The sequence below is a fragment of the Lepidochelys olivacea genome (genome assembly GCF_965140295.1).
Source record: "Lepidochelys olivacea isolate rLepOli2 genome assembly, chromosome: 27".
NCBI classification, from domain to species: Eukaryota; Metazoa; Chordata; order Testudines; family Cheloniidae; genus Lepidochelys; species Lepidochelys olivacea.
The window spans coordinates 15,404,748-15,428,573 of record NC_140437.1 but is presented as its reverse complement, the minus strand read 5'-3'; the positions used below and the strand labels follow the sequence as shown (position 1 = coordinate 15,428,573).

Sequence of the window (23,826 nt, the reverse complement as noted above, 5' to 3'; positions counted from 1 at the left end):
ATGAAACGTTTATCCCCTTGGATCATGCCATGGATAATGAATAGCTGCTTCCCCCTGCCCCCCAAACAGGATTTCCACACACAAAATCCCAGACTGACCTTTGCTTATGAAGGTGCCACTTGGCTCTAACTTTTCTACCTGGTCTGAGATACTACACTGCAGGGATGCAACACTTCCATGGAGGGATTGCTCACACGGGTGGTTTCTACTGCATCTTGCCCCCAGGGTGATCTACAAAGACTTCTCCTTTGCTTTCACCCCCAGCTCAATGATCTTCCTCTGGCTGTGAGTCCCTTTGCCCTGCTCCTAATCCAGAACGAGTCGCTGTACGGACAAGATGCACCCCACAGCGTCCCAACGTTCAGTGCAAGTTACGAGTAACCTGTCCCCAGACCTGTCAAATAGAAAGTCTGTGTCAGAAGTTTTACTGTATCGCAGGAGGCACTTGTATCCAGATGGCAAAACGACCTCAGCGCCCTGAGACCCTCAACTAAACCCGATGTAGGCCAAAGACTAGGTTTGGCTGTGGAACGTTTATTAATTCCCTTTGATGGAGAGCACTATGTACACAGAACAGCCACAGAAGGTTACTTCTTGGTTTCCTCCTCCTTGGAGAGAGTCTTGATGATCTCTTCCTTCTTGGCTTGCAGACGTTCTTCACGGCGCTTGCGAGCTTCCTTGGTCTTGGACCTGCGAGCTTCCGCCTGGTCACTGAAGATGAAAACAGTTTTCATGAACATGGCCTCAGCCTCAAGCAACCCAGATAAACCCACCCAGCTTTTACCCCCACCTCTATTTTTCTCCAGCCGTAGGAAGCTGTGGTAGAGAGATGAGGTGTGAACACACATTTCACAAACACCTCATGCACCATCAACTGCTTTACAGCTGCTGTTTATCAGGTTACTAAGCCCATTCACTTCCTCACTAGCGCTTTGCAATGTAACAGAGACATAAGTGCAATTTAGTATCTTGTTCAGTAACACCCCACTGGCCTACTAAGTAATATAGGCAGGCATGAATGGGATCTACCCTTGGCCAGGATTTGGACTGAAACAGGTCCTTGGACCAAACGACAGCACATGGGCTTGCTGTTGTCTTTACTCCTTCTCCAAGGACACCACACAGCAAACTTGTTTGTTAGACAGTGCCCTTGAGATCTTGACAAAACTGGTCAGACCAGTGATTGAAGTTAGAAAGGAAAAGTAATGCATGATCTGCCAGAACCCATTTGTCCTTCAATTGTCTTAACTTTGCCTCTTCTTGAGAATGGATCCTTCAATGGCAGGGTCTTTGGACAACATTCTGCAAGGGAACTTGCCCATCCCCTGAAGATGTGTGTTATTTCCTGGGTGTTTAAGTCACACAGAAGGGCAAAGCTTGTATAAAGGGGGCATTCAGGTCACACTTGGATTTATTTACACCATTAAAACCAAGCCATTAATATCCAGATCTGTCAACATTTATGAAGTATTATTTTGTATTCCACTGAGCCTTAGGCCTTGTCTACGTTAGAAAGTTTTGCTGCTCTAACCATACTGGTATAGTAGAACACTCCTAATGTGAATGCAGTTATACTGATATAAGAGGGCTTATACTGTTATAAGTTAAGATAGTTTGCACCCATACCAAACCTTAAACCAGTATAGCTATAGGAGTAAATAATCCCCTAATTGACAGAGCTATAGCAACATAACTATGACCAGGCTTGGATAGTGAAGAGATGTTAGTGAATTTCATTTGTTTCCAGTCAGTTTCACTTTACAGGATGCCACAATAAGAGAATCAATGTCTTTGTAACCCAGGTGCTGAAAGCTCATGGAATCACTTGAACTAGTACTGAGCACTTTTAAAAGCTCACTTGTGCAAAACTTAAGTCTCAGACCTGTACTGAGCTCTAAATCGCTTTAATAATCAAACACTTACGCCAGGAGCTTCTTGCGAGCCTTGTCTGCTTTGAGTTTGTGAATGTGCTCCATCAGAATCCGCTTGTTCTTGAACACGTTACCCTTGACCTTCAGATACAGGCTGTGATACCTAACAAAAGAGAAGGGACCAGGTGAGGTGAGAGAGCTCACTGTGTTGCAGGAAGCAACACTCATTTGTTTGATGGTGCAAAAGAGGAAATACGAACTGTGCAGCTTCCAAGACATCTTGAGTGACTCAAGATAAACAGCAGTTGTGTCTTGTCTGCAGTGGACCACACAGTGACCTCTGTGTCCCAGAGTTTTAAAATTAATTTAACCCTTCTTCAGCATCTTAATCTACCACCACACACGACTCCCTTGTCCTGCCCTCCAGTTTCAGCAGAGGAGCTAGTCCTGAGAAGCACTCGCTAACATCAAGACCATTCTGCAGCAGCTTTCCAGTGCCCTTATCCACTGCAAGGGATTTATCATTTACGTAAAAGGTGTGTTTAATCTCTCTTAGCTTTCCCCTCTGGCATCTGTTGGTTCAGGTCTAAGGTTATGGAGCCTGCTGCAAAAGCCTTGAAGAGCAGAGGCTGGTGTATCCAGGCGGATGGGGACCCTGTTCCCCACCCACCCACCCACACCCACCAGCAAAGCAGCAGCAAGGCAGGATTCATTTGGCTCTCAGACTTACATATGGCGGTCGATCTTCTTGGACTCCCTGTATCTGCGAAGCAGACGTCTCAGAATTCTCATTCTCCTCATCCAGGTCACCTTCTCGGGCATACGAGCATTGGCTGTACCCTTTCTCTTACCTGGAGGCAGACAGAAAGATGTTACAGAGCTGGAACACAGCTAATTACCAGTGAGCATCCTTGCCAGTGTGCTTAACACCTCTGCTTGCCTCAAAATCCAAGGAGTATGATTAACAGCCCAGCTGCTTTACAAGGCCCCTCTTTGGTACATAAGGCAGTCTATAAATCCACCCTCAGCAAAGGTCTCTAGAGTTTGACAGACGTTTAACCCCAGTTATCTAGAGCGAAGCCAGCCATCACTTACCGATGCCCATATGCCTGCCCTTTCGGCGGGCCAAGGTGTTTTTCCTGCATCGGGCACGGGAGTGAACAGTCACAGGCTTGCGGATTATCAGACCATCCTTGATCAGTTTCCTGATCTGCTGACCTGGAAACCAGAAGAGATGTTCCATGTTGAAGACATCAAATGGAACAGAAAATGGACAGCATGAGCAAGGCAAGAGACCAACACGAACAAATTTTACTTTTCAAAAGGAGTTTTTGGGATGGATTACAACATTTAAGTCTAAAGGAATTTAAGAAGATTTTGACCTTCTTTACAGAGGCCCCTTAATTAAGTTTGTTTTCCTCAGGCAATCCTGTTGTAGTCCACCACAGGCCTACATGAGAAACTTTCTCCCAGTCACTGCAGTGCGGACCTGAATGGAATAAACATATTTTATAAAGATGTCCTTTGGGTCCAGCTTCTGCCTCCATTCTATCTGCTGGATCTGCCAGCTCAGTTAACACAAAAGGAAGCCTAGTCCGTGAGAAGGAACAAACTGTCTATTTTTCAGTGCTCATAGTGAACTGTATCTCATGTATTTCTGCTCTTCTTTCTTTTCAATCGTGCATCTCACCTGTTCACCACTAGATATCCCTGTGGTTGGTCTTTGACTAGATAGTAGTAACTCCCGTCCCCCCAAAGAACATCCACACTTGTCATCACATTCTTGTGTGAATTCTTTCAGTGTGGGTTTAGCCGAATTCTAGAATTTGGTCATTTACTGCTTCCAGTTAACAAGGGAAGGCAATTGCTACACACCTGTAAGTCAGCAAAACCTTTGAATATAAAAAGGCCCATGAAGAAGGCAATTCGGTTAACTACTATTAAATTAACCTTTCTACTACCGAGCCTGTAACAAAGACAAATTGAGATCACTGCCTCTTCTGCAATATTCAATAATTAGCAAGGCCCATCATACCAGAAGATAGCACTAGCAAGTCACTTAATTGCCCAATGCCCATGTGGAAGAGAAATGGTTACTTACGAGAATTAGCATTGGCAATCTCATTGGTCTCATTAGGATCCAACCAAACTTTCTTCTTGCCACAGCGCAAGACGCTGGAGGCCAGCCTCTTCTGGAGCCTGAGCATACTGAACAAACCAACACACATGGCTTAGAACAGGCAGCCCCCAGTTTAGTGCAATGAAAGATCACAAAATTTTTCACTGTTCCAGGAATGCTCAAATTGCAGTCTAGCTTTATTTAAATGTATAAAGGGTCTTTCATTGGAGAGATTACAAAGCCTAATGCAAGTTAATTACATATGGTACTGCTGAAATGTCGTCACCTCTGAAGTGAAAGGCAGCAATCACGTGGAAATCCGGCATGTGGCAAAACAGTGCGAGTGGAGAAATTGCGGCCAGTGATGTTGACCAGATCAAACTCTTATTAAGGAGGTTTTCACTTGTGGCAAAAGCTCAGAGCCGAAGGTGGCGGGTGACCCATTAAACAGAAGATGGGATGAAGTTTCTAACAGCAACTAGTGATTCTGGGCCCCGGCCACTTGCGGTGCCTCATGCTGGCCACCCAAAGGTCACCGTCACTTTGGGAGTGAGGCCCAGCTCTCAAGTGCCCAGCGGGATCCCCCTGGGGTGGGAACAGTGGGGAGATCCAGCAGAGCGGGGCCTTTACTGGGGCACCACCCCCAGCGCCCGCGCAGCCCCCCCCGCTCCATTCCAGCCCCCCCAGCGCGCGCCCGCGCAGCCCCCCCGCTCCATTCCAGCCCCCCCAGCGCGCGCCCGCGCAGCCCCCCCCAGCGCGCGCCGCGCAGCCCCCCCGCTCCATTCCAGCCCCCCCCAGCGCGCGCCCGCGCAGCCCCCCCCCGCTCCATTCCAGCCCCCCCCATGGCGCGCAGCCCCCCCGCTCCACGCCGGGGGCGCCCCTTATCGCCCCGCTGTCCACCGCCCGGGTCCGGGCTGAGGGGACGAGCGAGGCCCCGGATGGGGGCAGGGAAGCGGCTCCTCACAGCTAGGCCCAGGCCCACCCGCAGGCCCGGCACCGGCCGCTCTCCTGAGGCGAGGCGAGGCGAGGCGAGGCGAGGCCAGGCCAGGCCCGGCCCGGCTCGGCTCGGCTCGGCCCGGCCCGACGCGCCACAGGCCGCAGCGCCCAGTCCCCGCCGCCCCGCGCCCCGCGCCCCGCTCACCTCATGGCGGCAGCGGCCCTAGCGCTGAAAGGAAAGGGGGACAGTAGCGCCGGCCGCTCCCACTATCAGCGCGGGGGTAGCTGGGTGGGACGTACCATATCACCCCCTCCGCTCACAGCGCCTCCCCTCCCCTCCGATCCCGGCTCGCTCCACCCCTGAACGGGGAAGAAGGGGCCAGAGCTCGGTTCCGAAGGAGAAAGTGCGGACGGAACCGGGAGTCTGAAACATATCTCCCCACCCCCCGCGTCTGGGAATGGTACGGCCCGGGGCGCAGCGGCGCCTGCGCAATGATCGCGGAGGCGTGCTGCCCGGACTAGTCCGGCGGAGCGTTCGCCTGCGCAGTGGAGGGAAGCTGCTCAGGGCACCACGTGGAAGGGGGGTGTTGGGTGATCTGCGGTCTGGGGAGGGCTGGGCGCACGGAGGAGCGTAAGGGCAGGCGTGGGGTGGTAGGTGCTAGGGGCCTTGGGGCAGATCAGGGCTGGGGGGCAGTCAGGGGGTAGGAGCTGAGTTCATGGGGTCAGGGGGGGAGTCCTGGGGCATAGAATATCAGGGCTGGAAGGGAGCTCAGGAGGTCATCTAGTCCAACCCCCTGCTCAAAAGCAGGACCAATCCCCAACTAAATCATCCCAGCCAGGGCTTTGTCAAGCCTGACCTTAAAAATATCTAAGGAAGGAGATTCCACCACCTCCCTAGGTAACCCATTCCAGTGCTTCACCACCCTCCTTGTTAAAAAGTTTTTCCTAATATCCAACCGAAACCTCCCCCACTGCAACTTGAGACCATTACTCCTTGTTCAGTCATCAGCTACCACTTGCTGATGTTCTGTCATCAGCAGGCTTAGGGGGTGACAATGGATCACAAATTGAATATGGATCAACAACCTGATGAGCTGAGGAAAAGGCTAGAATCATTCTGGGGTGTATTAACACGCATGTCCCTGTGTAAGAGGCGGGCGGTCATTGTCCCGCTCTGATCGGCACTGGGGAGGCCTCCGCTGAAGCACTGTGTCCAGTTCTGGGCACCATGCTTTAGGAAAGATGAGGGCAAATTGGGCTGAGTCCCGAGAAGAGCAACAAAAATGATCAAAGGTTTTGAAACGCCGAGGCGCTTCCACGGAGGAAGGTTAAAAAAATTGGGTATATTAGTCTTGAGAAAAGAAGACTGAAAACAATCTGCAGGTAGGCTAAGGGCTGTTATAAAGAGGCTGCTGATCAATTGTGCTCCATAGCCACTGAAGGTAGGACAGGTTTCAGAGTAGCAGCCATGTTAGTCTGCATTTGCAAGAAGAAAAGGAAGACTTGTGGCACCTTAGAGACTAACCGATTTATTTGAGCATAAGCTTTCATGAGCTACAGCTCACTTCATCGGGTGCATGTGATGTAGCTCAGGAAAGCTTATGCTCAAATAAATTTGTTAGTCTCTAAGGTGCCACGAGTCCTCCTTTTCTTTTTTTGAAGGTAGGACAATAAGTAAAGGGGCTAAGCTGCAGCAAGGGAGATTTAGGTTAGATATTAGGAAAAACTTTCTAACTATAAGGGTAGTTAAGCTCTGGAATAGCTTCCAGTGGATCTTGTGAAATTCCCATCATTGGAGGTTTTTAAGAACAGGTTGGACAAACACCTGTAAAGGATGCTGTAGGTTCACTTTGCCCTGCCTTCATGCAGGGGGTTGGACTTGTGGTCCCTTCGAGCCCTACATTTCTGATTCTGTTCTAGGCTGGAGGATAGCTATGTCAGATTGGAAGTTAGCCGTGGGGTAGGAGCTAAGTTAATGAGGGACAGTAGAGAAGTTATGGGATAAGGTGTACTAGGCTGGGGACCTGGGCCAGATCAGGTGTGGGGGTAGCTATGGGATAGGCTATGCCAGGTTAAAGGCCGGCCATGAAACAGGAACCAAAGCTATGGGGCAGGCCATAATCACAGCTTTGCAGGTAGCCATTGGGCCTGTATGTGCTTGTCCTTGACCTGTAGATGGTCACCACTAACCCAAACTCATACAGTGAACCAATGTTAGACCTTGGAATGGTACCCAGGAGTCCTGACTCCCAATCACCTCTTATCCCTGCCTTCTGGCGCTTTGCAAACATTAATTAATCCTCACAGGCCCCATGTGAGGTTGGTAAGTATCAGTGTCACCGTTGTCCAGCTAGGGAAACTGAGGCACGAGGGGGCCTAACTCCCCCCTCATGCAATGTCAACCAGGAGCATCTCCATGAAAAAAGGGGTAATGTAAAACCAGAGTCAGATTCAGGCCCAGAGAGAGTCACTGATTTACCCCATGTCCAAGAAAGTCTGATCCAGAAAGGGGCTGAAATTTGTATGAATTTGGGGTGTTCAGAACTTCTCCAGGATCTCAAAGCTTAAGAGTTCTTGGAACAAGAGGAGAGACTAACAAAAATATAAATGTATAAATGGTCCTGTTTCTTTAAAAAGTGATTCTCCAATTGCCTCGTTTGCAAAATATAACTGAAGCTCCACTTTTAAACTGATACAAATTCCACTCAAGCAAAAATGTCACTTTTTTTTTTAGAGTAACAGCCGTGTTAGTCTGTATTCGCAAAAAGAAAAGGAGTACTTGTGGCACCTTAGAGACTAACCAGTTTATTTGAGCATGAGCTTTCGTGAGCTACAGCTCACTTCATCGGATGCATACTGTGGAAACTGCAGCAGACTTTATATATACACAGAGAATATGAAACAATACCTCCTCCCACCCCACTGTCCTGCTGGTAATAGCTTATCTAAAGTGATCATCAGGTTGGGCCATTTCCAGCACAGCACACTTTTTATAAACTAAAAGTTGAAAAGCACCCAAATCCCCACTTTTTGCAGCGTTTAGGCATATTTCCTCCTTTGAAAGTCATGTCTGAAAATTGCAATTGGCTAGAAAATCAGACCAAAGGCTAAGGCTGCTTGTTAAATACTCAGACTAGATTCCATCTCATGGCTCATTTGGAATCTGGCTGGTGTAAAATGATCAACATATGGTAGGAGAAGGAGACCTGACAGGAACAGATTCTTGGTTCATTAAGCGAGAAAAACACAGATAAACACAGATTTAGGGAGTTTAAAAACCGAGTTGTTGTTTTCATAAAACAAACTCCAAACCTGGAAATACCTGCTAAAGGAACGTGTGTTGGAAACTTGGCTCAGACCCACTGGCTCACCAGTTCCAGGATCCTGCCTCTAGCATTGGCCACACAGGCTGATGCCAAAGAGAAAGGCAAATAAAAATACATCCCCATAACACATTTGGTCAGACCCCTGGGTCTGTACAGGGGAGGGGAGATAGTTGCTTCCCAGCTCCTGTGGAAGAATCATGTTTTGCCCTATGCTCTCCAGGGGAATTCCCCTAAACTGGAGGAATTCCCAGGTGGGGAAATCTGGCTGTTTTCTCACATGGTGCAAAAGCACCAGAATGAAGCCTAGAAGTGGGGTTGCAGCATTTATAGAATGCTGCGGGGGTTGGTGTGATATTGTTTATGCCCTTATCTCTCCTAGGAAACAATGAAATTTGCCAGAGGTTCCTGTCTATGTGTTTTCAAATGTCTTCCTTAGCATCTTGCACTGGGTTTTGTTTTCCAGTGGATCATTGCTCACAAAAGGTACTCTGCTCTGCCCCAGAGGTGGCTGCATCTATTTGTAAAGAGCGCTATGGGGGGAAAGACATCTCCTTGAGGTAACACCTTATATTGCTGGCATTTAGGATGGGCCTGAGGCCATCCCTTGCTGCCTCACAGCAGCAGTCCACCCAGGGGCTCCACTGGCATTCCACCATCTGCTTGCAGTGTTTACTACTAAAATGTGGAGGTGGTGATTAAGTGCGCCTGGCGGGTGGAGAGGCTCTGGCCATGTAAAGGGAGATCTGTAATTGTGTTATACTCCCATGCAGCTGCCTGCTGTCTGTGTGTTCACCTTCCCTCCAGCAGCTCTTTCCCTTCTGCTCCCCCCCCCAGCCCCATCTCCCAATCTATGGCTCCCTCTGCTCACCCATCATCTTTCTCCCATCCCCCCACTCCCCTCTCCCTCCCACTCTTCCTGCCCAGCTTCTGTTCGCTGCCAGGGTCCCTGGGGGGGATTACGGTTGCTGGTGGGTTGTGGGAGGAGGGAAGGGGGGACAAGCTGGAAAAACAATATCCAGGAAACAGCTGCAGCTGTCCGAGATGCTCAGTGAATTGCTCCTCTCAGGAAGGTTAGCTGGATGGTGTCTTCACAAACAGGCCGACATGGGAGAGGGGAGCCTCCAGGCTAACCCTCCTGGAGAGGCTGCTGCACTGAAGCCCAGGTAAGACCATCTCCCTTGTCCTAGCTGGAAGCAGGATATACAAGGAGTTTCTGGTCTAGAGAGGTCATTTCCAATCTGGCCTGGCATCCCCATGTCAGGAGAGGGGGATGGGTAGGAGTCACATCTGGATGTGTGGGACTGCTTAGATACGGGTTTTGGTCCAAGCCCATCTCTGGGGTCTAGTCTGGCAGGGAGGGGAGAGATGAGAACACAGCCTGCTCCATGCACTGGGAGGGTCATGTCCAGGGGGAGACTCTGAATGGTGGTGGGACTGTCTGCATGGCCATGATCTCCAGCCTCCCATCTGCCCCTAACTTGGGATCCCTAACTCGGGTGTCTCATGACATCATGAACGTCGGGGAAATGCTGGAACATTGGGATCCTTCTGCAGATGGGAAACCTTGGGAGAAGTCGCGCCCTCTGGGGACTCTAGGATTTTCTGCTTCCAGCTGGGACAAAAATCAAAGGAGAGCAGGCTCCCACCTCATGGCCTGGATGTTTCACTGCCAACTGGAAGCAGGAATGGGACGTGCGGTGCGATGGGTGGGAAGAAAAACCAACCAACCAACGTTGTATCGATTCAGGGCTTGGTTTGGAGTTTGGGACGAAGAGGCCGGGGCAGTTCTGATGTCACTGGGACATTCTGGGCCCAGTGAGGGGTTCTGTCACTGTCTGCCTTAATGCGACAGTGCTGTGTCTCAGAGACCTGACACCATTAGCCAGCACACAGGCCAAAGGTCTCACCCTGGCTTCCAGCAACTTAGTCACTCTTTGCAGGGCCCTTCCAGTCCCAAGTCTTCCCCATTCCATCTACCCCGAGTTCCTATCTACCAGGCACTCGGACTTTTCCCTTCTGGTTTGTCACCCCCGAAGGTGTGCAAAGAGCCCCCAGGTATCAGTTCACTTTGGCGGACCCACTCCACCCAGTTCACGCACCAGAGACCTGCTGGGGGCAAAAATTAACAAAAAGCATATTTAATAGGGGAAAAAAAGTCACAGATTCAAAAGTGAAACAGGAAAAGCAAACGCAGACCAGTCACACAGAACAAAAAGAGGCAACTTCAGACTTTACCCTTCTATATTAGACAAATCCCCTTTTCTACTATAAAGTACCTGTTGCCTCCAAATGGTTTCCCAGCATGCCCCAGCCATCATAGAAAGACCCAGCGGTTCAGGGACAGCTTTGCACTTAAAGGCAGCCCTTCAATTTCTGGGAAAAAACCTCAGACACAAACCTGGTTTTAAAAGGCTTTTTTTTTTTCTTTTCATTCCTGGCATGGTGACTCTTGGGTATTCAGAGTGGGGGGAATTCCCAGTTGTCTCCATGTCTTTCCATTAACTCTAATGGTCCACCATTGTCTTTTCCTGGTTGGACAATGAAGGGGTACTTGAAGTTGGTTTCCTGTAAGCAACTGGCTTGGTGCCCCTCCCATCTCTGCCTGACCCCTTCACCACCTGTTGCGAGGTGACGCTGTAGACGCACCACAGTTACAAGGTTCTACACGTATACACATGCGATGACATGTACCTACAGTCATACCCTGCATGCAGCTCTCCTGGTGCTCCGCAAGTCCAGAACATCACAAGCTTTCATGAAAGACCTTCCATGATGTATTCATCCACCATCACATTGTATAGAACCAGGTGAGTCAATTGCATATTCTTTGGGGTTCAGACCCCCTTTTCGCCCCTTGGGGTGTCTGGACTCGGATTGTCACAGTCATCCAAGCTGGATCCCCACCCTCCAAAGCTGGGGGAAGGCAGCGTGGTCTAGTGTGGCTAGAGCCTGACCGGATGCCCGGGTTCTATTCCCGGTTCTGCCACCAATTAGCTGTGTGACCTTGGGCAAGTCATTTCTCTCTGTGCCTCATTTTTCCAGCCTGCAAAGTGGAGATTAAATATGATTCAGTGCTTGGGCACTGCCGTCACACCTCAGCCCGTCAGTGATAGATGGGTTCTAATCATGGAAAATCTCTCTTGCATCGGGTGTCCCGTGTTCTTGGACAGTTTGTCTCTCAGCTGCAGAGGCCAGGAAGGAGCCAGCTCCCTGGAGTGAATCCACAGCTCCCTGCAGAGAGGTTCATTTTTAACCTTCTAGGGCCTCCGTTCGGCTTGGGACTGGACCTCTAACCTCCACCCTGGCAGAGGGGATGTGGGTTGATCTGTCCCTTCAGATCCACCCCCTCACTCTCCAAAAGCAAGGAGATAAGACTCCATAGCCACCTCGGGACAAAAGCAAGCTGAATGGTACGGGACACAGGGACCTTCAGCAGTCTGCTCAAATCCAGTCTTGGGCAGTTGTGGTTGAAGCCGATTACTGCCTAATTGCTGAGGTGAGATGAGTGCCATGGATCTCAGCTCAATTCTAATTGGACACACGGGCACTGGTCAGTCTCAGTGTTGGCATGCTCAGCAGAGAAGACAAGCATTGAGTAGGTCGTTCATAGGGAGTCAAGTCAAAGTTCCCCCAGCCAGGGGCTCACTGAGCTCACCTGACCAAGCCGCGTCAGTTTCACAGCCAATGGTACCCAAGGGAACAGCCCATCTCACCACCTTTGCTGGCCCTGCCTTGATGGATCAGGCCCTCGTTTTGAAGCTAGGTGGACTGGATGCAGCTTTTCAGTGTGAGATCAAGGGAGACTCGCTCACCATTCAGCCACCACACCTTATAGGGCGGGTTGAGAGCCACAGACGGACCATATGGCCAAGGGGAGGATTCAGGCTCTGGGGCTGCCCAGTGGGCCCCTTTCATCGAGCTGGACACAAGGGTTTATTTGCTGCACTTTGGTTTCCAGAGCTGTGCATGTTATCTGGGTAGCCAGCCCAGCCCAGACCTACGTCCCTCTCCACTCTGGTGTTGGCGCATCCCAATGCTCAGGCAAAGCCGCAGCCCAATTAGGAGTGAGACAAGGGAGGGGATGGGGAAGCGCAGACCCAGGTCCCCATGCTTCATTCCTAATTAGCCACAAATCCCACCAGCCATGTGGATTTTCTCCCCTATCGTCCCAGGGACATTGATGCAGCCCCATTTGCTGCTTTGCCCCTGCCATGGTGCTCCCTCTGTGCTGGGATGTAGAGACTGCATGGCATGCGGTTGGCTCTGAGGATCATCAGGGCCTGTTGGGAGCCCCCAATGAGCCCTGGGGCAGGTGGGTTCTCAGGAAGGATCTGGTGGGGGAAAGGGGTTGGGGTGAAAAGAGGGTGCAGAGTGAAGTGGGAGCGAGGTGAGAGGGTTAAGAGCCACAGAGAATCTTGCACTGAGGAACAGTCCAGGAGAAGAGCATTGGAGACCCAGGCCAGCCATCGCTGCACAATAGGGCCAGCTAAGCAATACAGCTGGTCGCTTTCCAGCAGGCTGTTGAGGCAGGGGCTCTGGGAGGCTGTGACCTATTCCCAACCAAGCTCCCCTGGCTGCACGCACATCCCGGCAGCATGGCACCCATGCCTGCACTGACCCTGTGACCTGACGGGAAACAAGGCAATCCGGCCCAGTGGGGGATCTCCGCCTTGGTGCCCAGAAATCTCTCTCAAGCCACACCAGGTTACCACATGCTCTCCAGCTGGGGTGTGGGTTGGAATTGATATGTCAAGAGCCCTCCCTAGGCACACTGCCTACTAGGGGCAGGGACAAGGAATCCCAGCCCTTTGTGGGTCTGGAATAGCTGCCCAGCAGGGCAGTAAAATACCCATGGCCATATCTGAGCAGGACCTGGGGGAGTCGTAGGGCAGTGGTGTCCTCAACCCCCCAGAGCAAGCCAGAGCCATCTGGGCAACAGGGAGGGGACTGATCACTGGAGCCCCCCGCCCAGCCATCGCCCTGGACTCAGGGGGCTTTGTGTGGGGGCAGGGAGGCATAAGGCCACCCCCCAGCCAGTCCTTCACCCCCTGGGAGTCCCCACTCCAGGGCTGACCTTCCCTGTCATCTGCCCCCCCCCCCCCGGCACTGCTGGGCAGCCAGGCCCCTCAGTAGGGGGAGATGGGAATCGGGGTGTGTGGGGGGTCTCCTGGCTGTATAGGGGCTGGTTGGATGGGGGGGGGTTGTCTCTCCTTCCAGCCTCCTGGGCGCTCCCTTCTCCAGCCCCTCCCATCGCTCAGCCCCTCTGCTGGGGGAGGGGGGCGCTTGGACCACCCCCCCCGGGGGCCGGCGAGCCCCCGAACCTCGCCGCGCCCCCCCCCTTTCCGCCCGCCCCGCCTGCGCATTGTGTGGCCGCCCCCACACGCGCCCCCGCCCCGGGCTCCTCCTCCGCCGGGGCTGGCTTGGGACACGAGTCCGGGGCGAGCCAGGCCGAGACGCCGGGAGCCCGATGGTTCGGGAGGGCGGCATGGCCCGGACACCCCGCAGCTCGACCCAGGAGATCCAGATGGACGTGTTCGACAACCCCGGCCTCCAGGTGGGACCGCGGGAGGGGGGATAACACCCCCCCTGCCACCGCCGCTGGGGGGGCGTCTCCCGCAGCCGGGGGGGGGAGCTTTGTAGCCAGAAATAGCGGGGGTGGGACTGGACCCGATCGGAACCGGAGGGCGGGTGGAGCCGGCCAATGACTCACTGGTCTCTGCTTTTCCCGGGGTCGGGGTGAGTCTTGCTGGGGGGGGATTCGAACCGATGTGGGGGGATTGGAGGAATCTCCGCCTGGCTGCGGCTTTCCGCCCTCCCCTCCCCGGGGATCAGCCCTTCCCAGCTGCCCTCGGCTTTCAGCCTTAGCACAAAAGCCCTGTTGGCCCCACCGGGCTCCTGCTGCCCCAGCCAGGCCAAGCGGGGTCCCCCCACCCCATGCCCTACATCCTGCAGGTGTCCCCCGCATGCCCAGAGATCACAAGGGAGGCGACCCCCAAACTTTGCAATGGGTGCCAAAGCCAGCCGAGAGGAGATGGGAGGGGGGGTCCTAGGGGTGCCTCCCCCGGAGCTGGAAGAGTGCGGTCTCCTAGTTAGAGCAGGCAGGGGACGGGGCGTCCGGGCACCTGGGTTCTAGTCCCCACCCTGCTGTTCGTTTGCTGTGTCACCTTAGTCTCCCCAGCTGGAAATGTGGGGAATGATCCCGAGGGGTTTGTGGGGCTGGATCAGTCCCACTGCGTAGGGTGCCCTGGGCTGCTGCCAGGAACGGCAGCTAGCGAAGGGCAGGTGTCGCTCCGGGAAACTTTGGAACATACAGGATAATTTGGGAAACCCTCTCCGGAGTCACCACACCCCTTTCCCGCCCCATCCCCTTGCCAGTTGGTACCAGGGGACTTTGCCTCTGCTGGAAACAGGCCGTGAGCCAATGTAGCAGGAGGCGGGGATGCCAGCACAGATGGGCCATTGCTCTGATGTACTCAGGTGGGGATCCCAGTGGCAGGTTGGACCTGTTGGTCAGGGCTAGTGAGCGGGGTGGGGAGGGGGACAGGATAGCAGTGGCAAGATGGACCCACTGGTCTGACCCAGCTCAGCACATCCTCCCAGTCACGTTGCTGGGTGTTGTCCACACGCAGCCCCTTTGTCCCCCAGCACCAGGCGATTTGGAGAGGCAAGTGGGGAGAGGCTCCTGGTAGCACCCAGACACCCTGGCAGTGCCAGGCCCTCAACACAGGGCTGGGAAACACCGAACCAGCCTCCACCAGCTTAGGATCTGGCTCTGTAAATGGCCATGATTAACCCTTCCCCACCTGGAGAGCTACCAACCCAGTGCTTAATTTGTGCCAGGGCTGAGCCCGGACCCCTCTAGGCTTGGCGGGTTGTAGCCCCAGCACCTCTGAGCTTGCAGTGTCGGTACCTCTTTCGTTACAAATTATGCCCTGCACCAGCCCTCTGGATGGGGGATCCCAGCCGCCCATGGAGGCACAGTGAATGTGACGGGGGAGGGGCCCCGATTGGAAAGATGGGGGTGGGGAAGAATCCTAAAAATACCAACGCCTGCCCTGCTCAGAGACCACGTGTCTGTGGGTTGGGCAGCAACTGGGCCCAGCTGTCCCTCTGGGATGCGCCTGGCTCATTCCGAGACCTGCCCCAACATGTCCTGACCGCTTGCCCTGTGCAGAAAGGCCTCACACTCACTGGGAGCTTTGGGAGGAACCCGTTGGAAAAGGACTGACGCCCCCGGGCTGTGATGACCCTGCCCGCATCGGGGTGGAGGGAAGCAAGACTGGGCCCTCAAGGACAGCAGCAGAAGGGTCCAGCAGCAATTGACCTTCTGTAGGGAGCACTGGCTGCGGGTGGGGTGGAAATCTTGGCTACTCCAACCCCAGCCTCTCCCAGCAGGAGGTGCTGTAGAGGATGGTGCAGGAGCGCGGGCTGTAGGGAAGCTCCCAGCTGCTAGCTCCTTCTGTCTAAGTCTTTGCCACCAGCCGGGTATTTGGAGCCTTTGCCAGGCTCTGTTGGAAGAGGAGCCGCTAGGTCATGGGATGACTCAGTAGCAGCAGGTGTGTTGTGTGTGCGTTTGCATGGCTGCTGGGGCCTGCGTGGGTGGGAGGAAGGAGAGCACCAGAGCCTGTGCACGAGGGGGAGGAGTGGAGGTGAGCGCTTGTGTCACTAGGGAGGTGTTTGGAGTGTGTGTGTGTGTAGTAAGCTCTGATTGTGTGGGGGTGGGTGTGTGTATAGTACGTTTTGTGTGTGTGTGTGTGTGTGTGTACACAGCTCCTTGCACGGAGATAAGGGGGTGTGTGGGTGTACACAGCTCTCATTGCACAGAGGTGGTGTGTGTTTGTACAGCTTGTTGCATGGAGGTAGGGGTGTGTGTACAGCTCCTTGCACAGGGTAGGGGTGTGTGTGTGGATCGCAGCCCCACCCCCTTCATCTCTTTGGCAGCTGGGGGCCTCCCCTGGAGGGTCCATGAGCCTGGGACTGGAACCCCTTCCCTGGGCTCAGCCTCTGCCCCTGTGGATCCCACCCCGACCCTGGCACAGAGGGGACGGCTCTGGGCAGCAGCAGGGTGATCTCTGGAGCCCACACTGCCCCCACCCTGGTTGTGGGGCAGGGAGAGAGTTGAGTGGGCACAGACTGGCTGCAAATCCAATCAGCCCCACATCCTCTCTCTCCCCCCCTCTCCCTGACGACCAACCGGCTGATTCAATCCGAGGCCCCTGAGGATGGCCCGAGAGCTGCTCCATGCTGAATCAGTTGCCTTTGCTAGGCCCAGTGGGTGTGATGTGTTAAACACCCCACACCTCTGCACGCAGACTGAGCCCCACCATTACCTGGGCACAGGGGGAGCTCTCCGGATCTCACTGGAGAACACAGCTCAGGCCCCCACCCCCTGTACATCTGTCCGGAGCTCGGCCCCAGCCCTGCAGCACCCATGGGGACAGGTGGGCAGACGCCTCACCCCGCCCATCGACACGGGGCAGTAAAGCTGCTCCCAGGCTGTCTTCCCCACAGGGGCCTCTGATGGGCAAGCCACTTCCCTCTTCTGTTCCTTGGTTTCCCCTTCAGCTAGCTGAGCATTTAGCTCCCCCCCACCCCGAATATGCCATGTGATCGATGGTTACCCTATAAACATGCTGCTGTCTGTGGGGTAGGGGGGTGGGGTCCCCCCCACAGTTCTTGAATCCTCCCCAGAGCAATATGGGGGGGCCCCGGCAGCGGCTGCAATAAAGGCCCACCCCGGTCCAGTGCCGTTTGCCCTTGACTGGCGCGCGCCTCCCTGTTTCCATCGGGGTGAGCTGACATGGCCAGCATTGCAATTAGCTCCCCCCCCCCAGTGATTAGAGCCTGGCTGTGACGCCAGATTGGTTGGGAACCCAGCGAGGCTATTAAAGCCCTGGAGCTGCCTATTGATTGGCACCCGCATCAGGTGACCGTGCGGCGTTGGGAGCCAGCTGCTTCCCTGGAGGGCGACCCCGCCCTCCAGCCCTGCCTCCTGCACTCCCAGTGTGCCGTGTGAGTGCCAGGGACCTGTGGGGGTCACTGGCTCCTTTGTGGGAGACTCAGCAGCCCCATAGGGAAGGGGATCCCATAGCCAGGCCAGGCCCAGGTGGGTGTTTAGATGGGGACATGTCCTAAGGGTCTGCGATCCGAGGGATTTTCACAGTGGAATAGACCATCTCAGACCATCTCAGCAGGATGTTTAGCCTGGGGTCCATCTGTCCCCAGCCGCTGGCCACAGGGGAAGGCAGCCTCCTTGTGGTGTGATATGCTACCGTGAGGGGAGAGATTCCTTCCTGGCCTCATGAGCTGATGACCTGATGCCCTGAAGCATTAGGCTTGTCATCTGTATTCAAGCAGCTCACTCTATTCTCAGCCATACGGATGTCTAGTGTGGTCATAGGACTGTTTATAGGCTCAATTGGAGTGGGGCTCCTGTGTTCTGCTCTCCGCTTTCCCATTGACTTGCTGTGTGGCCATGAGTAAAGCATTTTCCCTTTTTGTGCCTCGGTTTCCCCCCAGCGGTACAGTGGGGGTAATGATACTCGCAGGAGAGGAATGAAGTTTAATTAATTTGTGCTTGTAAAGTACTTTGAGATCCTCCGATGGAAGGCGTGGCAAAGCAGATTTCAGGGTAACTCCTCCATTAACTTTAGCAATGTCCCGCAGCAGGGAGTTCCACAGGTTTCTGGTATGCCATGCAGTTGTCTGCTCCCGCCCCTCTGTAAGCACCTGCATGCTCGTTAACCAGGCTGTCCCTCCCTCCTCCAGGGGAAATACAGCAAGCGGAAGAGCAGGTTTAAACGCTCTGATGGCAGCACCTCCTCGGACACGACTTCCAACAGCTTCGTCAGACAGGTAAGGACAGCGGGGTGGGAGCTCCCATAGCCTCGGCATCCCGTGTTCAGGAGAGGGGACAGAGCCCCAGGGGTCCCTCGCCATGAGATGTGGGATTTAACTTGCTTTGCACCATTGATTCGGCAGCTGGGAGTGTTGGAATAGATGTAATACAGCAGCGTAGGGCAGATGGTCCCATTGCCCCCTAGTGGCTAGCCCCAGTTGCTGTAACAGTCTCCTCCTTGCTCTCAGTTACTCCTTTAGCTTGAGCAACAGGGTCTTGAGGGTTCAGTGCTGAGGATCCTGGGTTCGATCCCTGCCCACAGCCACAGCATCGTGTTCCCAGCTCTTGTGCTGTTCTGTTTCCATCTGCCAAGTGCCATGGCCGGCCCCTTTCAGTCTAAAGCAGCTACAGAGTGAGGAAAGGAACAAGAAAGAACTAACGTCAAGTGCCCATGGGAGAGAATAGGGTGTGTGCGTCACCCTCAGCAGTGCGGAGACCAAACCAGTGCCTACCTCTGCAGGCCAGTGGAGAATCCACCCTCCCGCCCAAATCTACAGTTCGGTTTAATCTGCTGTGTTTCTTTAAGGGCAGAAATGGCATCTTAGTAAGACCGGTTTGTACCGCTGGAGGGTGATGGAGTTGGGGACACAAGAATTGCATGGTTCCCTTCCCCTTTGGTACGCTGACTCTAGGCCTGTAGGAGAGGAACCTGGGCATCTGGGGGAGCCCCAAGTCAAAGCTGCCCCCTCCCCCCCCCGAGCGGGGGAAAGGTCACAGGAGGGCTGGGATCAGAGCCCTGGGGTCTCTTTTCATCCTGGGGCTGATGTGAGCTGTGTCCGTGCCCATGCCCACACAGCGTGGCCATAACCCCTTCACTGCCAGGGATTATTGCCCGCACACATCGGGGGGGGGTGGCAGGGCGTGCTTGGCTGGGGGAGGAGTGGGGTGGGGGGCTGGCTGTAGCTGGCAGGGTCAGGGGAGGGAAGGGGTTAATGTGCCCCCTTTCCGCTGTACAGCACAGCTCTGCTATGGCTCTTCTGATGCTTCTCCCATCCCATTCTTTCTGCTCCTGCCCTGATCCCTGCAGCGCCCCCTGCTGGGGAGACCAGGGCTGGAGTCGCCGGGAGCTCCTCCAGCCAGCCCTCTGGCCCTGTTCCCCACAATGCCCCCCACACCTGGCAAAGGCTCCCCACAGTGCCCCCCCACCCCCTGCAGAGGCCAGGACTGGACCAGCTCTGGTTTTCTCCCCATCCATAAGATGCACAGAGCCAGCGCTCCTCCCCCTTCAGGGCAGGGAGGGGAGCTGGCTATCGATCCAGCAGCGTGGCTGGGACTGGAGTTGACAGCTGGGTAGATCCTGCAGCGTTGTCTTCCCCCACTCCCTTTGCTGTCACTCCCCCCACCCATTCCAGCCACCATCACTCTGCGTCCCCGTCCCTCCCCATCAAACAGCCCAGAAACATCTCCGAGCCGGAAGCAGCGTGGTCTCCATAGCAACCCCCTGTGGGGGAGGCGGGGGGGGGGCTGGAATAGACATTAACTAATGAAACAGCTGAGTCCCTGCGAGATGGATGGTTTGTGGGGGGCAGCATCCCGGGGCTAGGCCGCTGGGGGGAGAGTGGGGTGGTCAGTCCAGCCGGCGCCTGTCTGTCTAGAACCAGAACCCAACGGCTGCGTCTGGGCAGGCCTCCAAGGACCCAGCATCGAAAGCTTCAGCCCCTGGAGCTAACGGGGTGATCGCCTGGCAGCCCCCCCCCCTTCCCCGGTTCTGCCCTATGGGGAGCCAGCCAGTGGGGAGACTCCGAGAGAAGGCACTGGCTGGGCTGGATGGAGCTCGATCTCAGGCGGGGGCGAGGTCATCACCCCCAGGGGACGGGACAAGGCCCCAGTGCTTGGGACGTTAGATTTTGCACTGGACTGAGCCCTACACTGGAGGGCGGGGGGCTGGAAGTCTGGGCTGGGGTGGGTGTGGCTTAATCCCCTCCAGCGCCCCCCCCATGTGTGAAGGGGAAGGGGATAAACAGCTGGAGAGAGGGGTCCTATGACCTGTCCCCCCAGTAGAGGGGGGTGGGTGGGTGAATGGTTCCCATGGCAATGACATGGGAAGATGCTGGAGGTGGCAGTTACCCTGGAGAAGGTTCCTGGAGCGAGGCCCCCATGCAGAGAGAGGATTTAAAGGGCCAGCTTGCCTTGTATTTCCACCCTCCAGAGCGAGAGGGAGAAGGCTGGAGAGGTGCCCTAGGGAAAACTCTGGGCCTGGCCATTTCCCTGCTGCCCCCTGGGGCGATGATGAGGCTGCTGGGGTCACAGACCTGGGGCCTGGGGGACACGCACCTGGGCTAGCGGGATTTTCCCTGTGCCCTGGGCTCATTCACGGGCTCCCGAAAGGCCCTGAACCCTCCATCCGCCCGAGGGAGGGCTCTCCGCCTGGCGGTAGGCCGAAAGCAGAACCTTCCACCCAAAGAGACAGACCCAGTACCCATCGCCCCTGGATCCTGGATCAGAACTGGCCAAAACCCAATGGAGGCGCTTCTCAAACACCCCAGAACTGAGTGGGCCCGTTCTCTGTGGCGCTATCATGCGTGAGCCCCCGCAGTGAGGCTGGGAGGGCTGGTGGAGGGTGGGCTGAGTGGCTGTCTGGGGCGGCTCAGGTCGCCTGTGAAGGGGGTGGGGGATAGATCTGGAATAGAGGTGGGAAGGGGCGGGGGGATCTCCAGCTCAGAGGTTGAGCCCTGCTTCAGAGAAACAGCCTCCGGTGGTACGTTATAGCCCCAGCCAGGGAGGCCATGAGGGTGAATCCAGGGGCTACATGCCTAGGAATATCTGATGGGACGAATCTCAGCCTGATTCCCACATCTTGGGGTCCTGGGGGTGCAGGTCCTTTCGGAGAGCCCTTCCTAGCCTTGCCCGGCAGAGGGCAGCGTGGGCTCATTCATGGTAGTGGGGTGGGTTCTCAGCTGCCTGCCCCACCCAGGAACAAGCCCAACCCGATGAGGAGGGAGAACTCCCTGCTGGCTGTGGGGCTGCCCACTGACAGCTCCCTGCGTTGGGGGGCTTGGACCTGGCTGGCAATAACACAGTAGCTTCTGGAGGCTAGTAAGCGTGGAGGGTGATGGGACGGAGGCTGGAATGGGGTCAGCACCTTGCTCCAAGGTCAGCTGAGGTTTGGATGGGGGCGAGAGAGGCTGGTACCTTATGGGGCCCCCAAAGAATGTGGAACCAGGGTCCCCCGGAAGCTCGCACTTTGTGGGGAGGCTGGGAATTGGGTGCAGGGACTGCGGAGGCCCGGGGCAGGGTCTAGCTCTATTTGGGTGTTAGCAGTTGGGTCATTCATATCTGATCTCCCCCAGGAGTGTTAATTGGGGGGGGTTCCCAGTCCCTCCTCCCCCCAAAGTGTGTGCGTGTCTGCCGGGCAGTCGAACCTGGCGCTGTGCTGCCCTCTGCTGGCATGGGCTGTGAATAGGGGGTACAGAGCTGGGCTCTGCAAACCCACCTTCTCCCCTCTTCTGGCTTTTCCTCGGGGCTGAGGTCGGTCCAGGCCATTGTCGGGGAGCCAGGACACCCAGGTCCTGCAGCTGAGGGGATCAAGGGCAGGATCCCTGAAATCAGAGGCACCAGAGGGAGCTGGTACAGTTGGGGGGCAACATATAGCTCAGCTGGGGGCTGCTTTGGCAGGAAGATCAGGGAGCGGGAGATGGGCGGTGGGGGGGCCTGGGCTGGGAGGAAGGGGCTGCTGAATTGGCCCAAAATATGCGGGTTACAGACCCCATTTAGCCTTAACCCATCCCAGAATTTGACCCGGGTCAGAAAGCAGCCCCAGAGCCCTGCTCAGTGCTTCGGTCTCAGACAGGGGTCTGCAAGGATCAGGAGGAACCTTGGCCCTTTGACAGCTTCCCCCCACGCACCTCACGAGAGGCATGCTCTGCGTGTGCTCCCTGCAATGAGCGTCTGCGCCCCCGGGACTACGCAGCGTGCCCCTGACTCTCCAGCCGGGGTCTGCTGTGAGGAGGGGGCTAGTTTTGGGGTAGCAGGGGGAGGACTGTGGGTCAGGATGGAGGGGCCTCGGCACAGCTGGGGGGCCTGGAATAGCAGGGGGCAGAGGGGCACCAGCACGCGGGTGGGGCTGCCTGGCTGTTTTCAGTCCCCTCCGGACCCCCTGAGATCGCTTGTGAGCAGAGAGTGTGTGCCCAGGGTGGCTATACCCGAGGCTGACCCTTGGCTCAGGCCAGCCCCCCTCGCTCGCCCGCCCCTTGCACTGGGCTAAATATACCCTGGCAGGTTGCGAATGTTGCACTGTTGGTGAAACATGAGCCCCGGCAGCCCAGCAGAGCCCCCCCTCCGTGCTGCCCACTCGCGCCCAGGCCCAGCCAGCGCCGGCAGCATGGAGACGGCCAGCAAAGGGCACCGGCCCGTCTTGGTGAGCGTCCCCCAACCCCAGCCCTTGACAGCTCTCACTCTCTCCGGGGGCCTGGGGTCCCCCTGGCTGCTCCCCAACCCTGACGCTCTCTGGCAGGCTCGCTGCCCTTCATCCCTTCCCTTGTGCCCCCCCCCAAACACTTGGGACCCCCCTCAGTATGGGGCCACCCATGTAGCACCCAGCCAGCCCCAATCACAGTGGTTCCAAGGCCAGCTGAGCTGGCAGGGGTTCCTGCACCCCTCCACAATCCCTCCCTCCTGCACCCCCTGCTTCTGCCACCCCCGCAACCTTCTTCTACCCCCTGCTTCCTCCTCGCTCCATTCACAGCCTCGCTTCCACCTCAGCCCATGCCCCCCCACCCCCTGCTTTTTTCCCACCCAGAATTCTCCATAACCCCTCTGCCCCACTCTCCCCCCAGATGCCCCTCTGCCCTCCCCTCCACATTCCTGTCCATCCATGATCTCAGTACAGAGAACCCCCCACCCCGGAGCCAAGGGTCTGGTGGGGGTGTTTCTTCTGGGAGGTTGGGGGCTGAGGCTCCGGGCGGGGGAGGAGCAGGATGTGCCATGGCAGGGGGAGGCACTGGGGGGGATTCCTGGTTGTAGGGAGCAGGCTGGAGTTGTCCCTCCTCCCAGTGGGTTGAGAAATGGTTAACTTGGGCATCAGGGAGTGAGAGGCGACGGGGCGCTCTCCCTTCTGGGTCAGTGCTGACCCCAACACCCCAGGGTGGCGCCATGCTCCGGGTGAGGGGCTCAGTAGGAGCCATCCTGCCCATGGAATCAGGGCTGACCCCAGTTCCAGCTGGGCGCTAGGGGGCGCTCTGCTGTTCGAGGGGCTGTCTCTGGAGATGTAAAACCTAGTTCCTGACCACGCACGGGGGGGGTTCAGACTCCCCCGTTGCCTGTTTGTTGCTGAGCGCTGTTAAACAGCTGCCTCGTTCCACTCCGAGGTGGCTGCATGGCGGTGGGGTGGCAGGGCTTCCAGAGAGCTGTGAAACATGTTGGGAATCCTGTGCTGTCAAGGTATCCGTGACCCCTCCCGCCCCCATGAATTTGTGCTGATCTCTGTGTTTCTTCTCTGAGGGGGTTCTCTGGTCCCAGACCAGCAACAGACTGTGCCGGCTTCACATTTACAAAGGAATTAGTGGGGCGAGGGGGAAGTTCTTGGAGGGCTGGGAGCCAGGAAAGGAAGGGTTGGGGGTCTAGGCCTCAGGAGATCTATGTTCGAATTCCGGCTCTGCCGCTGAATCTCTGCGGGACCTTGGGCCTGAATTTTCAGGGTGCAGCACCCATGCTGGGGGAGGATTTTCCATAGGGCTA

The 23,826-nt window shown here is 55.8% G+C and overlaps 2 protein-coding genes across 3 annotated transcripts in view; one reads left to right on the top strand and one right to left on the bottom strand.

Annotated features, from left to right (window-relative positions):
- Nucleotides 1-518: 518 nt before the first annotated feature.
- RPL19 (ribosomal protein L19) lies at nt 519-5,283 on the bottom strand. Its single transcript, XM_084615936.1, has 6 exons — nt 5,132-5,283; nt 3,973-4,079; nt 2,967-3,089; nt 2,602-2,722; nt 1,924-2,034; nt 519-711 (listed from the first exon to the last, which is right to left on the bottom strand). Exons 1-6 carry the CDS (start codon nt 5,134-5,136, stop codon nt 588-590), a joined length of 591 nt encoding a protein of 196 aa, XP_084472062.1. The 5' UTR covers nt 5,137-5,283; the 3' UTR covers nt 519-587.
- Nucleotides 5,284-13,642: 8,359 nt separating this feature from the next.
- Nucleotides 13,643-23,826, top strand: part of CACNB1 (calcium voltage-gated channel auxiliary subunit beta 1) — a 29,994-nt gene continuing 19,810 nt past the window's right edge. Inside the window, exons 1-2 of one of the 2 annotated variants that reach the window (XM_084615855.1) lie at nt 13,643-13,806; nt 18,021-18,107. In XM_084615855.1, coding sequence (XP_084471981.1) covers nt 13,720-13,806; nt 18,021-18,107 — 174 coding nt within the window. In that variant the 5' untranslated portion in view covers nt 13,643-13,719. The remainder of the gene's footprint in view (nt 13,807-18,020; nt 18,108-23,826) is intronic. The other variant, XM_084615854.1, reaches the window with a different exon arrangement.